The 13,316-nt window shown below is 42.3% G+C and overlaps 1 protein-coding gene across 1 annotated transcript; it reads right to left on the bottom strand.

Annotated features, from left to right (window-relative positions):
• Positions 1–508: 508 nt before the first annotated feature.
• On the bottom strand, positions 509–12,991 carry LOC124256653. The gene is made up of 11 exons (XM_046690627.1): positions 12,861–12,991; positions 12,260–12,311; positions 10,838–10,943; positions 9,116–9,301; positions 8,176–8,305; positions 7,103–7,226; positions 6,308–6,411; positions 4,814–4,952; positions 3,301–3,469; positions 2,689–2,813; positions 509–618 (listed from the first exon to the last, which is right to left on the bottom strand). The coding sequence occupies exons 1-11, from the start codon at positions 12,901–12,903 to the stop codon at positions 588–590; spliced, it is 1,209 nt and encodes a 402-aa protein (XP_046546583.1). The 5' UTR covers positions 12,904–12,991; the 3' UTR covers positions 509–587.
• Positions 12,992–13,316: the final 325 nt, after the last annotated feature.

Here is a 13,316-nt window from a genome sequence, read left to right as displayed (position 1 = left end):
AACAGTAGCCTTGAGGTCGTTGATACCAGCAGCAAAGTCAGGTACATTTGTATTAGCCAGCATGACATAGTAGTCAGCATGGCTCTCCATCTTCTCGTCATATATGGCCAGGAACACCTGTCACGGAAGTTGACCATATAGTTGGAAGGAAAGGAAAATGCTTTCAAGTGCTAAGGCAAGACGTCATTCCAAAGATAACCAAATTGTCTTGGTTCATGTCCCGTCAGATTTACGCTCACATCCCAGCATTTCCTTGCAGTAAAGGTAGCCTAATATTGGTTAAAGTAAAATCGGTCGTCAAGCTGGTTCAGCATGCGTATACAATGGGTGAAGCCTATGTTTGCTTTCGTGTCCCGATGTCGTGATATTGCTGGAATATTGATACACACGCGGTTAAGACACGACTCACATGCGTACAATGGAATGACCTATGTTTGGTGTCGTGTCGTGAGAAAACCAGCATGTGGACACGACTTTCATTCAAAAACCAGCATGTACAAGGTACAATTCATACGACCCTGCTGGCAGGGATGGTGGTACGCCGATGCTTCCATCAAAAGGATGGTCCTGTCCAGCAGTCCATCGTCTCACGTCAACATTGGGCAGTGGTATCTTCCGCTACAACATATATACAGACTATAATGTTGAAGCTCTATCAGTTTGATAATGTTTACATCCTTCATCTTAATATATTTCACAACATTATTTGCATCTCCCTCAGGTTAATCAATTGAATCGTGTAACGGAAGGACTAATTCCATAATTCTAAAATGTGTTTTGGTTGTGTGATATGTGTTGATATGTGTTGGGCTGTGTGATATGTGTTGGGGCTGTGTGACATGTGTTGGGGCTGTGTGACATGTGTTGGGGCTACGTGATATATGTTGATATGTGTTGGGGCTGTGTGATATGTGTTGGGGCTGTGTGATATGTGTTTCTGGCTGTGTGATATGTGTTGTGGCTTTGTTATATGTGTTGTAGCTGTGTGATATGTGTTAAGGTGTGTGATATGTGTTGTGGCTGTGTGATATGTGTTTGGGCTGTGTGATATGTGTTGAGGCTCTGTGATATGTGTTGAGGTTCTGTGATATGTGTTGTGGCTGTGTGATATGTATTGTGGCTTTGTGATATGTGTTCAGGTGTGTGATATGTGTTGTGGCCGGTGTGATATGTGTTGTGGCTGTGTGATATGTGTTGAGGTGTGTGATATGTGTTGTGGCTGTGTGATATGTGTTCAGGTGTGTGATATGTGTTTGTGGCTGTGTGATATGTGTTGTGGCTGTGTGATATGTGTTGTGGCTGTGTGATATGTGTTGGGGCTGGTGTGATTTGTGTTGTGGCTGTGTGATATGTGTTGTAGCTTTATGATATGTGTTAAGGTGTGTGATATGTGTTGAGGTGTGTGATATGTTTTGTGGCTGTGTGATACGTATTGTGGCTTTGTGATATGTGTTCAGGTGTGTGATATGTGTTGTGGCTTTGTGATATTTGTTGAAGCTTTTTGATATGTGTTGTGGCTGTGTGATATGTGTTGAGGTGTGTGATATGTGTTGTGGCTGTGTGATATGTGTTCAGGTGTGTGATATGTGTTGTGGCTGTGTGATATGTGTTGTGGCTGTGTGATATGTGTAGTGGCTGTGTGATATGTGTTGTGGCTGTGTGATATGTGTTGGGGCTGGTGTGATTTGTGTTGTGGCTGTGTGATATGTGCTGTAGCTTTATGATATGTGTTAAGGTGTGTGATATGTGTTGAGGTGTGTGATATGTGTTGTGGCTTTGTGATATGTGTTGTGGCTTTGTGATATTTGTTGAAGCTTTTTGATATGTGTTGTGGCTGTGTGATATGTGTTGAGGTGTGTGATATGTGTTGTGGCTGTGTGATATGTGTTCAGGTGTGTGATATGTGTTGTGGCTGTGTGATATGTGTTGTGGCTGTGTGATATGTGTTGTGGCTGTGTGATATGTGTTGTGGCTGTGTGATATGTGTTGGGGCTGGTGTGATTTGTGTTGTGGCTGTGTGATATGTGCTGTAGCTTTATGATATGTGTTAAGGTGTGTGATATGTGTTGAGGTGTGTGATATGTGTTGTGGCTTTGTGATATGTGTTGTGGCTGTGTGATATGTGTTGATGTGTGTGATATGTGTTGTGGCTGGTGTGATATGTGTTGTGGCTGGTGTGATATTTGTTGAGGCTCTGTGATATGTGTTGTGGCTTTGTGATATGTGTTCTGGCTGTGTGATATGTGTTGTGGCTGTGTGATATGTGTTGTAACTGTGTGAAAAATTTGGGGCTGTGTGATATGTGTTAAGGTGTGTGATTTTTGTTGGGGCTGTGTGATATGTGTTTGTGGCTGTGTGATATGTGTTTGGGCTGTGTGATATGTGTTTGGGCTGTGTGATATGTGTTGTGGCTGTGTGATATGTGTTCTAGCTGTGTGATATGTGTTGGGGCTGTGTGATATGTGTTGGGGCTGTGTGATATGTGTGGGGGCTGTGTGATATGTGTGGGGGCTGTGTGATATGTGTTGTGGCTGTGTGATATGTGTTGTGGCTGTGTGATATGTTTTCGGTCTGTGTGATATGTTATACGCACTCGCGACTCGCGTGTAGGATACTGAAGCTGAGTAAAATCACGAACTATGAGCGGTAAACCCGGTGTTTGCACCTGGGCCCGGAAGAGACACATACCCTGATTTCGCTTTGAGAACTAGCCTGACGGTCCAGGGTTTGTAGGGAGCTGCGTAACCTGTGTTACTGAGAACCAGGTGGAAACACAGGGTACCTCCATGGGCTGTCTTAGTAGGAAGCACCGCCTGAAACAGTAACACACTTCGTCCGCACAAGGAAACCTTCATCGTTGACATGGAAACCAAGCATTGCGCCCTGATTAAAAATACATCAAAACAGCACTTCAGAGTATATGCCTATGACGTTGGGTTCTAAGGATATTCAAGACTGGGTATTCTTTTCCACTGACGTTCTATATCTATATCTGAATTAATCTCCGTTCGGACAATGTATTTTTACAAGACGTATTATGTACAAATGTACTGCTCAGTATGTGAGGAAATAAAGGATGTTTAAATGGCAGTTGTAATATTTAAACTATTTATAGACTGGTCTATAAAATCTACAGCGCATGTAGCTTAACAAGCGTTTTTCACCATGTCCATGTTCTTGAAGATGAAAATCGGTTGATGAATTGAGCACAGATCAGATTATCCTTGAGTGTTAAGGGATGTATTTGGCCTGAAATAATATTGAAAAACGCATTACGTAGGAGATCAAAAACTAACACACCTGTTTTAGAGATAACCTGTACCCCAGGTCCCTGTGTATTTGAACAAAACAGCCCTGAGATTTCCAGTCGCCCAACACTTCAGGGGAATAACCCTTGTTGATAAAGGACCAGTGGAATTCCTTCAGTTCCTTTAAAGCAGTTGGACAATCACTCCGGCGACTACCATGTCTGGAACATAGGTATATAGGGCCAGACAATCACTCCGGCGACTACCGTGTCTGGAACATAGGTATATAGGGCCAGACAATCACTCGGGTGACTACCATTTTTGGAAAATAGGTATATAGGGCCAGATAATCACTCCGGCGACTACCGTGTCTGGAACATAGGTATATAGGGCCAGACAATCACTCCGGTGAGTACCATGTCTGGAACATAGGTATATTTGGCCAGACAATCACTCCGGCGACTACCATGTTTGGAACATAGGTATAGAGGGCCAGACAATCACTCCGGTGACTACCATGTCTGGAACATAGGTACATAACATCTATAGGACCAGACAATCCTCAGGCGAAACCGACTCGGTATATATAGAAATACGATTTGAAACAAACGTAAACAGTGTCTCCTGAATATGGTTTAACGCCGTTTTTAGCAATATTCCAGCAATATCACGGCGGGGGACACAAGAAATGGGCTTCACACATTGTACCCAAGTGGGGAAGAATCCAAATGACGATATGTTGAATAGATATACTGTTTCCAATTTACATTGATATGGTTAGTGTTGGGGACATGGGTGACGAGTCGGCATTGACGTCAAATTCGCTGGGAGGTGTTGCGTCTGAACACGTAAGAAACCTATCCCGATTCGTCCCGAACATGTGCTCGAGGGTTTCACCAAAGTTGCACATATCTGCCACCAGCATCATTCTTTCTCTCTCATAGGTCTTGATATAGCTGAGTGAGTGAGTGAGTTGGGTTTTACGCCGCCTTTAGCAATATTCCAGCAATATCACAGCGAGGGACACCAGAAATGGGTTTCACATATTGTACTCCCGTAATGTAACTCGAGTATTGTTAGAAGCGGAGATAAACCCAACTCACTTACTCACTATGAGAGGGTCTCCTGAGTGAGTGGCGTTTCATTTAAAACTAGGGGCGGGTAGCCTAGTGGTTAAAGTGTTCGATCGTCACGCCGACGGTTCGGGTTCGATTCCCAACATGGGTACAATGTGTGAAGCCCATTTCTGGTGTCCCCCGCAGTGATATTGCCGGATTATTGCTAAAAGCGGCGTAAAACCATACTCACTCACTCACTCACTCACTCAGTTAAGCTACATCGCAGTGGGCAGCATATCAAATGTTGCTCATGCAGACCAGTGGTTGATAGCGCGAGCACAGATGATTACCATGAGGATACGCTGACAGTCAGTCACAACTGTATCCACTTTATACTCACGTGACAAGCACGGAGTACTGGGGACATTTACAAAAACATGTGTTTGATAATCTATGGACGACATGAAAATCGTCACAATAACTACATAGTCTGCTAACTGCTCTTACTTGAGTGGTGCTTTTCCGCATGTCTCGCCTCCGATGGGAAGATATTCCGTGTCACGAGCTAGATACGACTTTTCTGCCGCAACGTCATCGTATGTACCAACATCATCGTCGCTGGCCAGGAAACAGTCGTTATGGTGACCTAAATGACCATTCAATATTTTTCGTGGAAATATTTTTAGAGATGACAAAACTTTATGGATGATTAATTTCTTTATTTTCTCAATAGCGACGTTTGGTGTAGATTCTTATACCGTTTTCAAGCAAGCTATACCGAAACGTCGCTATTGTGAAAGTAAAGAAATTGATCATACATAAGGTTTTGTCATCTCTATACCACCGACTTCTAGATTGCCACTCAAACAAGAAATATGTTTAGACACATTTGTAGTTTAGTTATAAACATGTGCATACTTTTCAATCTGAGGGAGTATAGTTTCACGCCGCTTTTAGCAATATTCCAGAAATATCACGGCGGGGGACACCAGAAATGGGCTTCAAACATTCTACCCATGTATGGTATCGAACCCAGTTCCTCAGCGTGCAGAGCGAACGCTTTAACCATTAGGCTACCCCACCGCCCCACTTTCTATCTGTATTTAGGACGGCCAGCAAAAGCAATCGCTGGCATTTTAAAAGATAAAAATGATCTAAGATAGTGAATAGGTAAACGAGCGGCAGTACAATTGTGTGTTTGACGCTGTACAGCATTATATCAGCTATATGGTGGTGGTCTGTAAATAGTCCAGCATGGACCTGACAATCTAGTGATTGATATCACGAGCATCGATCTACACAATAGGCAAACGACAAAATGAGGATACTAAAATTATCTGTACATGTATTTCAGTAGTTTTACTTCGATTTAGATTGATGCCGGGAGAGAGCTCATAAACTTAATCCTACTTATTCAAGCGTGCTATTCTTAACACAAGGTGTTTGTAGAAGACGTCAAACTTTATTCAGATATTTAAGAGCTCTAATCAGGGATTCGAACCCATTACGTGTTGATCGGAAAATTGAGGAACCTTAAACCACTTGTCCTGACGTGCACTAAGTACAAAGTTACAGAAAGTAGAATTTAATACAAGCAAGTACTAGCAAGTATAGACAAGTACTAGCAATAATGACAAGTACTAGCAAGTATAGACAAGTACTAGCAAGTATGGACAAGTACTAGCAAGTATAGACAAGTACTAGCAAGTATAGACAAGTACTAGCAAGTATAGACAAGTACTAGCAAGTATAGACACGTACTAGCAAGTATAGACAAGTACTAGCAAGTATAGACAAGTACTAGCAAGTATAGACAAGTACTAGCAAGTATAGACAAGTACTAGCAAGTATAGACAAGCACTAGCAAGTATAGGCAAGTACTAGCAAGTATAGACACGTACTAGCAAGTATAGACAAGTACTAGCAAGTAAAGACAAGTACTAGCAAGTATAGACTAGTACCAGCAAGTATAGACAAGTACTAGCAAGTACAGGCGAGTACCTGTTCTTCCAGCGTGTGTGTGTCTCTCCACGTCAGCCAGATTGGAAGGCGTGTTGCTGTTCCATAGCTTCATCTTGTAGTGCGGAGTTCGAACTTGGACGGGGCTATGAAAATGACATACCATGATGCGATATAGCAGCTGTCAATTTCATACAATAAGGTACATGATATAACGCATTAATGTAAAATAAATATTGTCTTCTATAGCTGTCATGTCATGAAATGATGTGGTGTGGGTACACTATTGTATAAAACATAATTATATCTTGACGAATGAAAACCATTATATGTATGGTGAAATTAGTTGTCATAGTGAAAACACACACACACACACACATACACAAATAGAAACACCAAACCAAACAAACTTAAAGAAAAAAATCGAAAGCGAAAAAACACTTAAGCAACAGGCGACAGCGTTTGTGGGTTTCATATGCTAATTGCAACTATACCATAATTAGATTTATATCTATTAATTTAAGCATGGCACAAGTTTACACACAATCCAAAAGTTTTCATGGCCTTTCAGTAGAACGGCACATCCTATGTCTGTTCACGAAACGGTAATGCTCATGAACAAAACCTTGTAACACGTCAATCATTTGTATCTACATGGGGGGCGGTGGGGTAGCCTAGTGGTTAAAGCGTTGGCTCGTCACGCCGAAGACCCGGGTTCGATTCCCCACATGGGCACAATGTGTTAAGCCCATTTCTGGTGTTCCCCGCCGTGATATTGCTGGAATATTGCTAAAAGCGGCGTAAAACCAAACTCAGTCAGTCAGTCAGTGTATCTACATGGAAGTGGGCGAGTTGTCGATAATGGCGGTGAGAACATCTCTACGATCCTGCCAATTTCGTGCTGACAGCCCATTGGTCAAGTGGTTGGGATCCCCAAAATAGGTCGTGTAGTACCACTCGCCTGTCATCAAAACAAGAAAGTAAATGTCACTTTTATTGTCGTGGGTCACATTTTCCTTTCGAATAGAAAAAAGAGCATGACTGCCTTGAAATCGCTGGAGGCTGTGCGTGTTCAGAGGAACACAACACAATGTTTTGGCAAACTTGTTTTCAGTGCGTAAATAGGATGCCATACACTGACTGAATCGAAATTCATCACCTCCAAAAATTGAAGCACTTTTCACTCTGTTATACCACCAAATTATTAATATGTTATTTTTTTTTATTTATTTATTATAGGATATTTATATAGCGCACATATCCACGCACTGGTGCATGCTCAAGGCGCTGGTATTTTTCCCTCGATCATTGGATGTCAATCTGAACAGCACATCGCATTATCAATCTCAACTCCCTGGGGAGTATACAACTCTTGCAGCCACTAGGCGCACCGAGTTATTGTGGCTTTCTCATCCTAACGAGGTACCCATTCACAGCTGGGTGGACTGGGACACATAGTCACAGTACTTTGTCCATGTTCACTGCACGTTGCTGTACCCGCAACTGGGTGTTTGCACGTATTCATGTGGCCACCATCTGGTCAAATACCAACGGATTCGTGGGTTCTTTTAAGTGCACAGGGTTGTGTACTGTACACTAGGGGTTGTGACAACACTGAAAGAGTCTGCACACAAAGAAGGTTGACTCCAAGGTTTTTACACCCGGTCACAGGTGGGCTCGATCCCGTCACCTCAAGCTCGCTGGATCACTCGCCTGGCGCCTTAACCAGCTCGCCCACCGCGCCCCACAAACACATATGTGATCTGTTATATTACAAAACTTCGATTGAAAGCCTTCATTGGAAATTTTCTCCTATAATTATTATTATGGTACCTGAGATGAAAACATATTTCAGAAAGTGAAGAAAACGAACGATTGTGTATTATGAAATCTATAATTATGTTGATTACCCCAAATGCCGATGAAGCCCGCTTGTATGACTGATATGACCCCCTCATATGCTTTCCATATCGGTCCCAGCTGCCTGATGTGCTCCAGCATCCACTGTTTAGTTGCATCGCCGTAAGGGGCGGTATTGCGCTGTGGGAATGAGGGACACTGATACACCAACAGTCGATGAAGGTGCTCACCTGGGTATCTACAGTGTTGTACACATGGTATGTGCTTGCATCTTTACGATATGTTTCGTCGAGCGCAACTGAAATAGCGAACGTGTTGTAACTGGGTTTGTGCATATTTTAATGATCTCCACAGTGTACAGCAAGGGTATGGTCAGTGTTAATAAGTCTGAAGTTTGGTCAGTGTCAATAAGTCTGAAGTTTGGTCAGTGTAAATAGGTCTGAAGTTTGTTCAGTGTAAATAGGACTGAAGTTTGTTTAGTGTAAATAGGTCTGAAGTTTGATCCGTGTTAATAGGTCTGATGTTTGTTCAGTGTTAATAGGTTTGAAGTTTGATTCGTGTCAATAGGTCTGAATTTGGTTCCTTGTCAATAGGTCTGAAGTTTGACCCGTGTTAATAGGTCTTAAGTTTGACCCGTGTCAACAGGTCTGAAGTTTGATCCTTGTCAGTAGGTCTGAAGATTGATCCTTGTCAGTAGGTCTGAAGATTATCCTTGTCAATAGGTCTGAAGATTGATCCTTGTCAATAGGTCTGAAGTTTGATCCTTGTCAATAGGTCTGAAGATTGATCCTTGTCAATAGGTCTGAAGTTTGTTCAGTTTTATCAACACCATGTTCAATGTGACCTCACCGTGTTCAATGTGACCTCACCGTGTTTCATGTGACCTCACCGCGTTTAATGTTACCTTACCGTGTCTAATGTTTTATGTCCGTTTTCAGAGCTACCTCACCGTATTCAGTGTAACCCACCCCCGTGATCTACGTTACCTACACTGTGGCTGGTGTAGCTGAACCTCAGAGCCACGGTCCAACCGGCATCCTTCACAACTTCAAGGTCATCCCGTATATGTCTGAGGAAGGTGCTGCTGATGGCGGAATGTACAAACGAGTCGAGAACATAGATCCTCAGTCCGAAGCTTACCCCATCATCTTGCCGGACTGTGTCCAAGTAGTGCACCTGCAACGAGGCTGATGACGTAATAAATCGTTCATTAATCACCTACAACCGCCTATATCTATCCGTTCATCATCGTTAGCTTAATACGTCAATGCCAGAGAATAACAAGTCTTCATTTTCCAGATACTACTGGACGTATAGAGCAAAATGGCCGTGAAAATATTAGAAAACTAAGGATCGCCGAAACTCAGTTATGACACCAGGTGTTCATGACGTAGAGAGCATCTGCCTCTGATACAATTTCTACAAAACATTCGTCCTTAAAATTCATCCGTCAATGTGTATATTCATTCACACCAAAACACTATTCACCCAGTCAGCACATTCATCCATTAAGCACCCGTAAAGATCCGGGCAAGACTTGATCTTCAGTAACCCATGCTTGTCGGAAGAGGCGCCTAAGGGGATCGAGTGGTCAGGCTCGCTGACTGGGTTGACACATGTCATCGTATCCCAATTGCGTAGAATGATGTTCATGCTGTTGATCACCGAATTGTCTGGTCCAGTGCGGCGTTAAACAACACCCAACTACACTGCGTATAGCTCGTATATTGCCTCCATGATGATATTGGTGAAATATTATGGAATGTGACTTCCGAACAATGATGCCGAGTAATGATGAGTCGGCATTTGTCAGGTCCAGATCCGCCGCCATAGCTGGTGAGTGATACTCCAGCTATATAGCGGCGGTCTGTTAATAATCGAGTCTGGACCAGACGATCCAGTGATCAACAGCATGAGCATCGATCTGCGCAATTGGGAACCAATGACATGTGTCAACCAACTCAGCGAGCCTGACGACCCGATCCCGTTAGTCGCATCTTACGACAAGCATGGGTTACTGAAGATCAATACTCTAACCGCCATAGCTGGATTGCTAAGTGCGGCGTAAAACTAAACTCACTCACTCAATCATCCATTAGGCATAAAACAAGTGCTCACTGTATCAATCATGGATCGGATTATGAACATTGTATTATGGTGTGGCCATGTGGTCAATGCGTTTGCCCACCAAGTAGACGACAAGCAATCATCTCTTCCCATGGGTACAGATTCTTCATCTCTTTCAATGTGTTCTGAGACATAGATTTAACAACGCTGCAGCATACTCACCCACTTACATGATTAACTGGCAGTTCAGCCCGGTAAAGTAGAAATGTTGAGACTAAATTTGCCCCATTGCTCATAAATACATTTCACCAAATCGTTTTTGTACACGTGTATTCAAGCATGCTAGACTAGCCAGTACACAATTTCTGTTTATCAAAACAGCAAGTTTGTTTATTTGTTGTTTAACGCCGCACTCAGCAATATTCCAGCCATATGGCAGTCGTCTGTGACTAATCAAGTCTACACCAGACAATCCAGGACTTAACAGCATGAGCATCGATCTACGCAATTGGGATGGCCACTGTCTACCAAGTCAGCGAGCCTGACCAGCCAATCCCGTTAGTCGCCTCTTACGACAAGCATGGGGTACTGAAGACCGATTTAACCCGGCTCTTCCGGATATGAAACAGACTTGATTCAACTGACTGTGAGAGGTGAGAAGTGACTTGATGTGGTCTCCAGATGTTGGTAGAAGCCACGACCCGGGTTCTCTATGTGGGCATCCGATGTATGGTAACCGACAGCGTGGTACCTGAAGAAAGGTATAGGTAATTTTATTTGTTTTACGCCGCATATTTTCAGGAATAGCATGGCATGATGACTTGGCGCCACAGCCCCTCGTGTCTTTGCGAGGATTAAAGATATATGCTTTTTGAGATGACCCCGACTCGAAATGCTTCACAGTACAATACATCATGATTTATTGTACTGTGAAGCATTTCGAGTCGGGGGTCATCTCAAATCTTTTTTTATTATTTTTGAAATCTTTAATCCTCGCAAAGACACGTGGGCCTGTGCCAATTTGACTAGACCTTCAGATGTGATGCTAACATGATAAGCGCTCATTTATCATACATAACGATAGGTCGGGTATATTTTGTAGTACCTGTACCGACAACGGCCTTAACACTGTTCAAAGTCTGTACAAGACTTAAACATACACTTTACCAATGTTTATAAATATATGGTCATGCTAGCTGCTGATTCCTATACTCTAAAACCAACACTTCCTTATTGATATTTGACTAAGAAAGTTTGGAACTGTCAAAGGGCGGGAGCATCTCGAGTCATTTCAGAGGCCCAGTAGTGGTGCTTCTCACTAACAGCACTGCCCAGTCATGGTACCACAAGTTATATATTTAACCCATATAGGTATATGTAAAACTGAATAACACCTGATTTGAGGTAAAAGGTGGATACCTTTAATATATGTTTCGGAAAATACCGAGTAATGATTCGACATGTACTTCATTTTTAGTGGCAGTTAGCGGCACATAGAAACAAATATTTTGGAAAATCATGCTAATTAAATTTTTTTAAAGAATTTGAGCGATGTTTAGCTGCCGTGATAGTAACGAAGGATTGGGATCTCAAGTTCAAACATATTTTCTTTTACGATTTTAAGAACCATAACTTTTGTTTGAAAGTGTTTTCAGATGAGTCTGGAGTTCAGCACTGCTTCTATAAATGATTATGTACCCGAATAGTAAAACTGAAGGATTATCTTGGCACCTCGACTCAAGGTAGTAATTAGGCAAGAGTGACATCAGTAAATTGTCAGAGTTTTCCAACTCCTAAGAACTGAGGGTTCAAATGAGACTCAACAGTAAATTGTCAAGGTTTTAACCTTCAAACCTTAATTTCACACATTCACTGATGTCCTACCAGGGAATGTATGTCTTGGAACACCATGAAAATCAGCAATTTCATAAAATCCCTTGAAATTTTAGGGAATACATGAAATACCTGGGGGTCACAATGATTTCACGAAATCACTCACTCTTTTAGGGATTACGTGAAATTCCTGGTTTCACACATTCACTGTAACATATACACGTGTTGTCTTACCCACTTGGAACCTTTGCAATGTTGCTACATGACGAACACACGCTGAACCCTCCTGAAACATGAAATGCTGACTCATCATAACTCGCCATCAATGTTCGTAAGACACATTCCCTTGTTTTAGTCATTGAGAAGTTTTTTGCTTTTTTAAAAGTCTTTAAATGGTTTTTCGTCGCTTCTAGTAATATTTTAGGAATATTAAGGACACCATATACGAGCTATACACAATGTTGTTGGTTGTTGTTTAGTTTTACGCCGCACTCAGCAATATTCCAGCTATATGTAGGCGGCCTGTAATTAATCGAGTCTAGACCAGACAATCCGGTGATCAACAGCATGAGCATCGACCTACAAAACTGGGATATGATGACATGTTTCAACCAAGTCAGCGAGCCTGACCACCCGATTCCGTTAGATACCCTGTGTGCCTATGTTGGGAATCGAACCCTATCTCGGCTTTCCCTATAATCACAATTCTTACTCCCCACAGCGTTGTTCGTTAGTAAAGAAGCCTTAAGGATTTAATACTTGCACTACATTGGATGGGTTTACTTGATGGCTCGTCACAACACTGTACTTTGAAATAGCATATTCAACTGCTTACCTTTAATGCTGACACAGAGCACGAGCCAGCCGAGTGTGTTCATGGCTGTATGTGTTCAGGATGAATCAGTATCAGGAATCAACACATATGGCCGAGATTCTCGAATTGCGTTTGACCGAAATGGAAACCTTATCAGACATTAAGGTGAACTTCAGACTGACCTACATGTATGTGATTTCACATTCGTGCAGCAGGAATTTGGTTTGTCACGGAATTGCAATCTTAAAACGCTATATATATATACTTGCCAAGGTCGGTCTTTCTGTTGATGTATGTGATGTTAAAACACGAGAAGAGCTTTTCTAAGGGAAAGTGAGCTTTAACGAGGAACTAAAGACTGTTTCACACATGTACAATAGGTACACGTGTTACTGCCCTCCAGATCCGGTTTGATGCACTCTCATCCTAAGATTAAAAAGTGTTTGCCGTGAGCAATTAAAGGCTCTTGCACCAACG

This window comes from Haliotis rubra, unplaced genomic scaffold (assembly GCF_003918875.1).
Source record: "Haliotis rubra isolate DU_JTF1 unplaced genomic scaffold, ASM391887v1 Scf633, whole genome shotgun sequence".
Lineage (NCBI taxonomy): Eukaryota > Metazoa > Mollusca > Gastropoda > Lepetellida > Haliotidae > Haliotis > Haliotis rubra.
The sequence above is the reverse complement of the archived record's forward strand: the minus strand, read 5'-3'. Positions and strand labels throughout refer to the sequence as shown.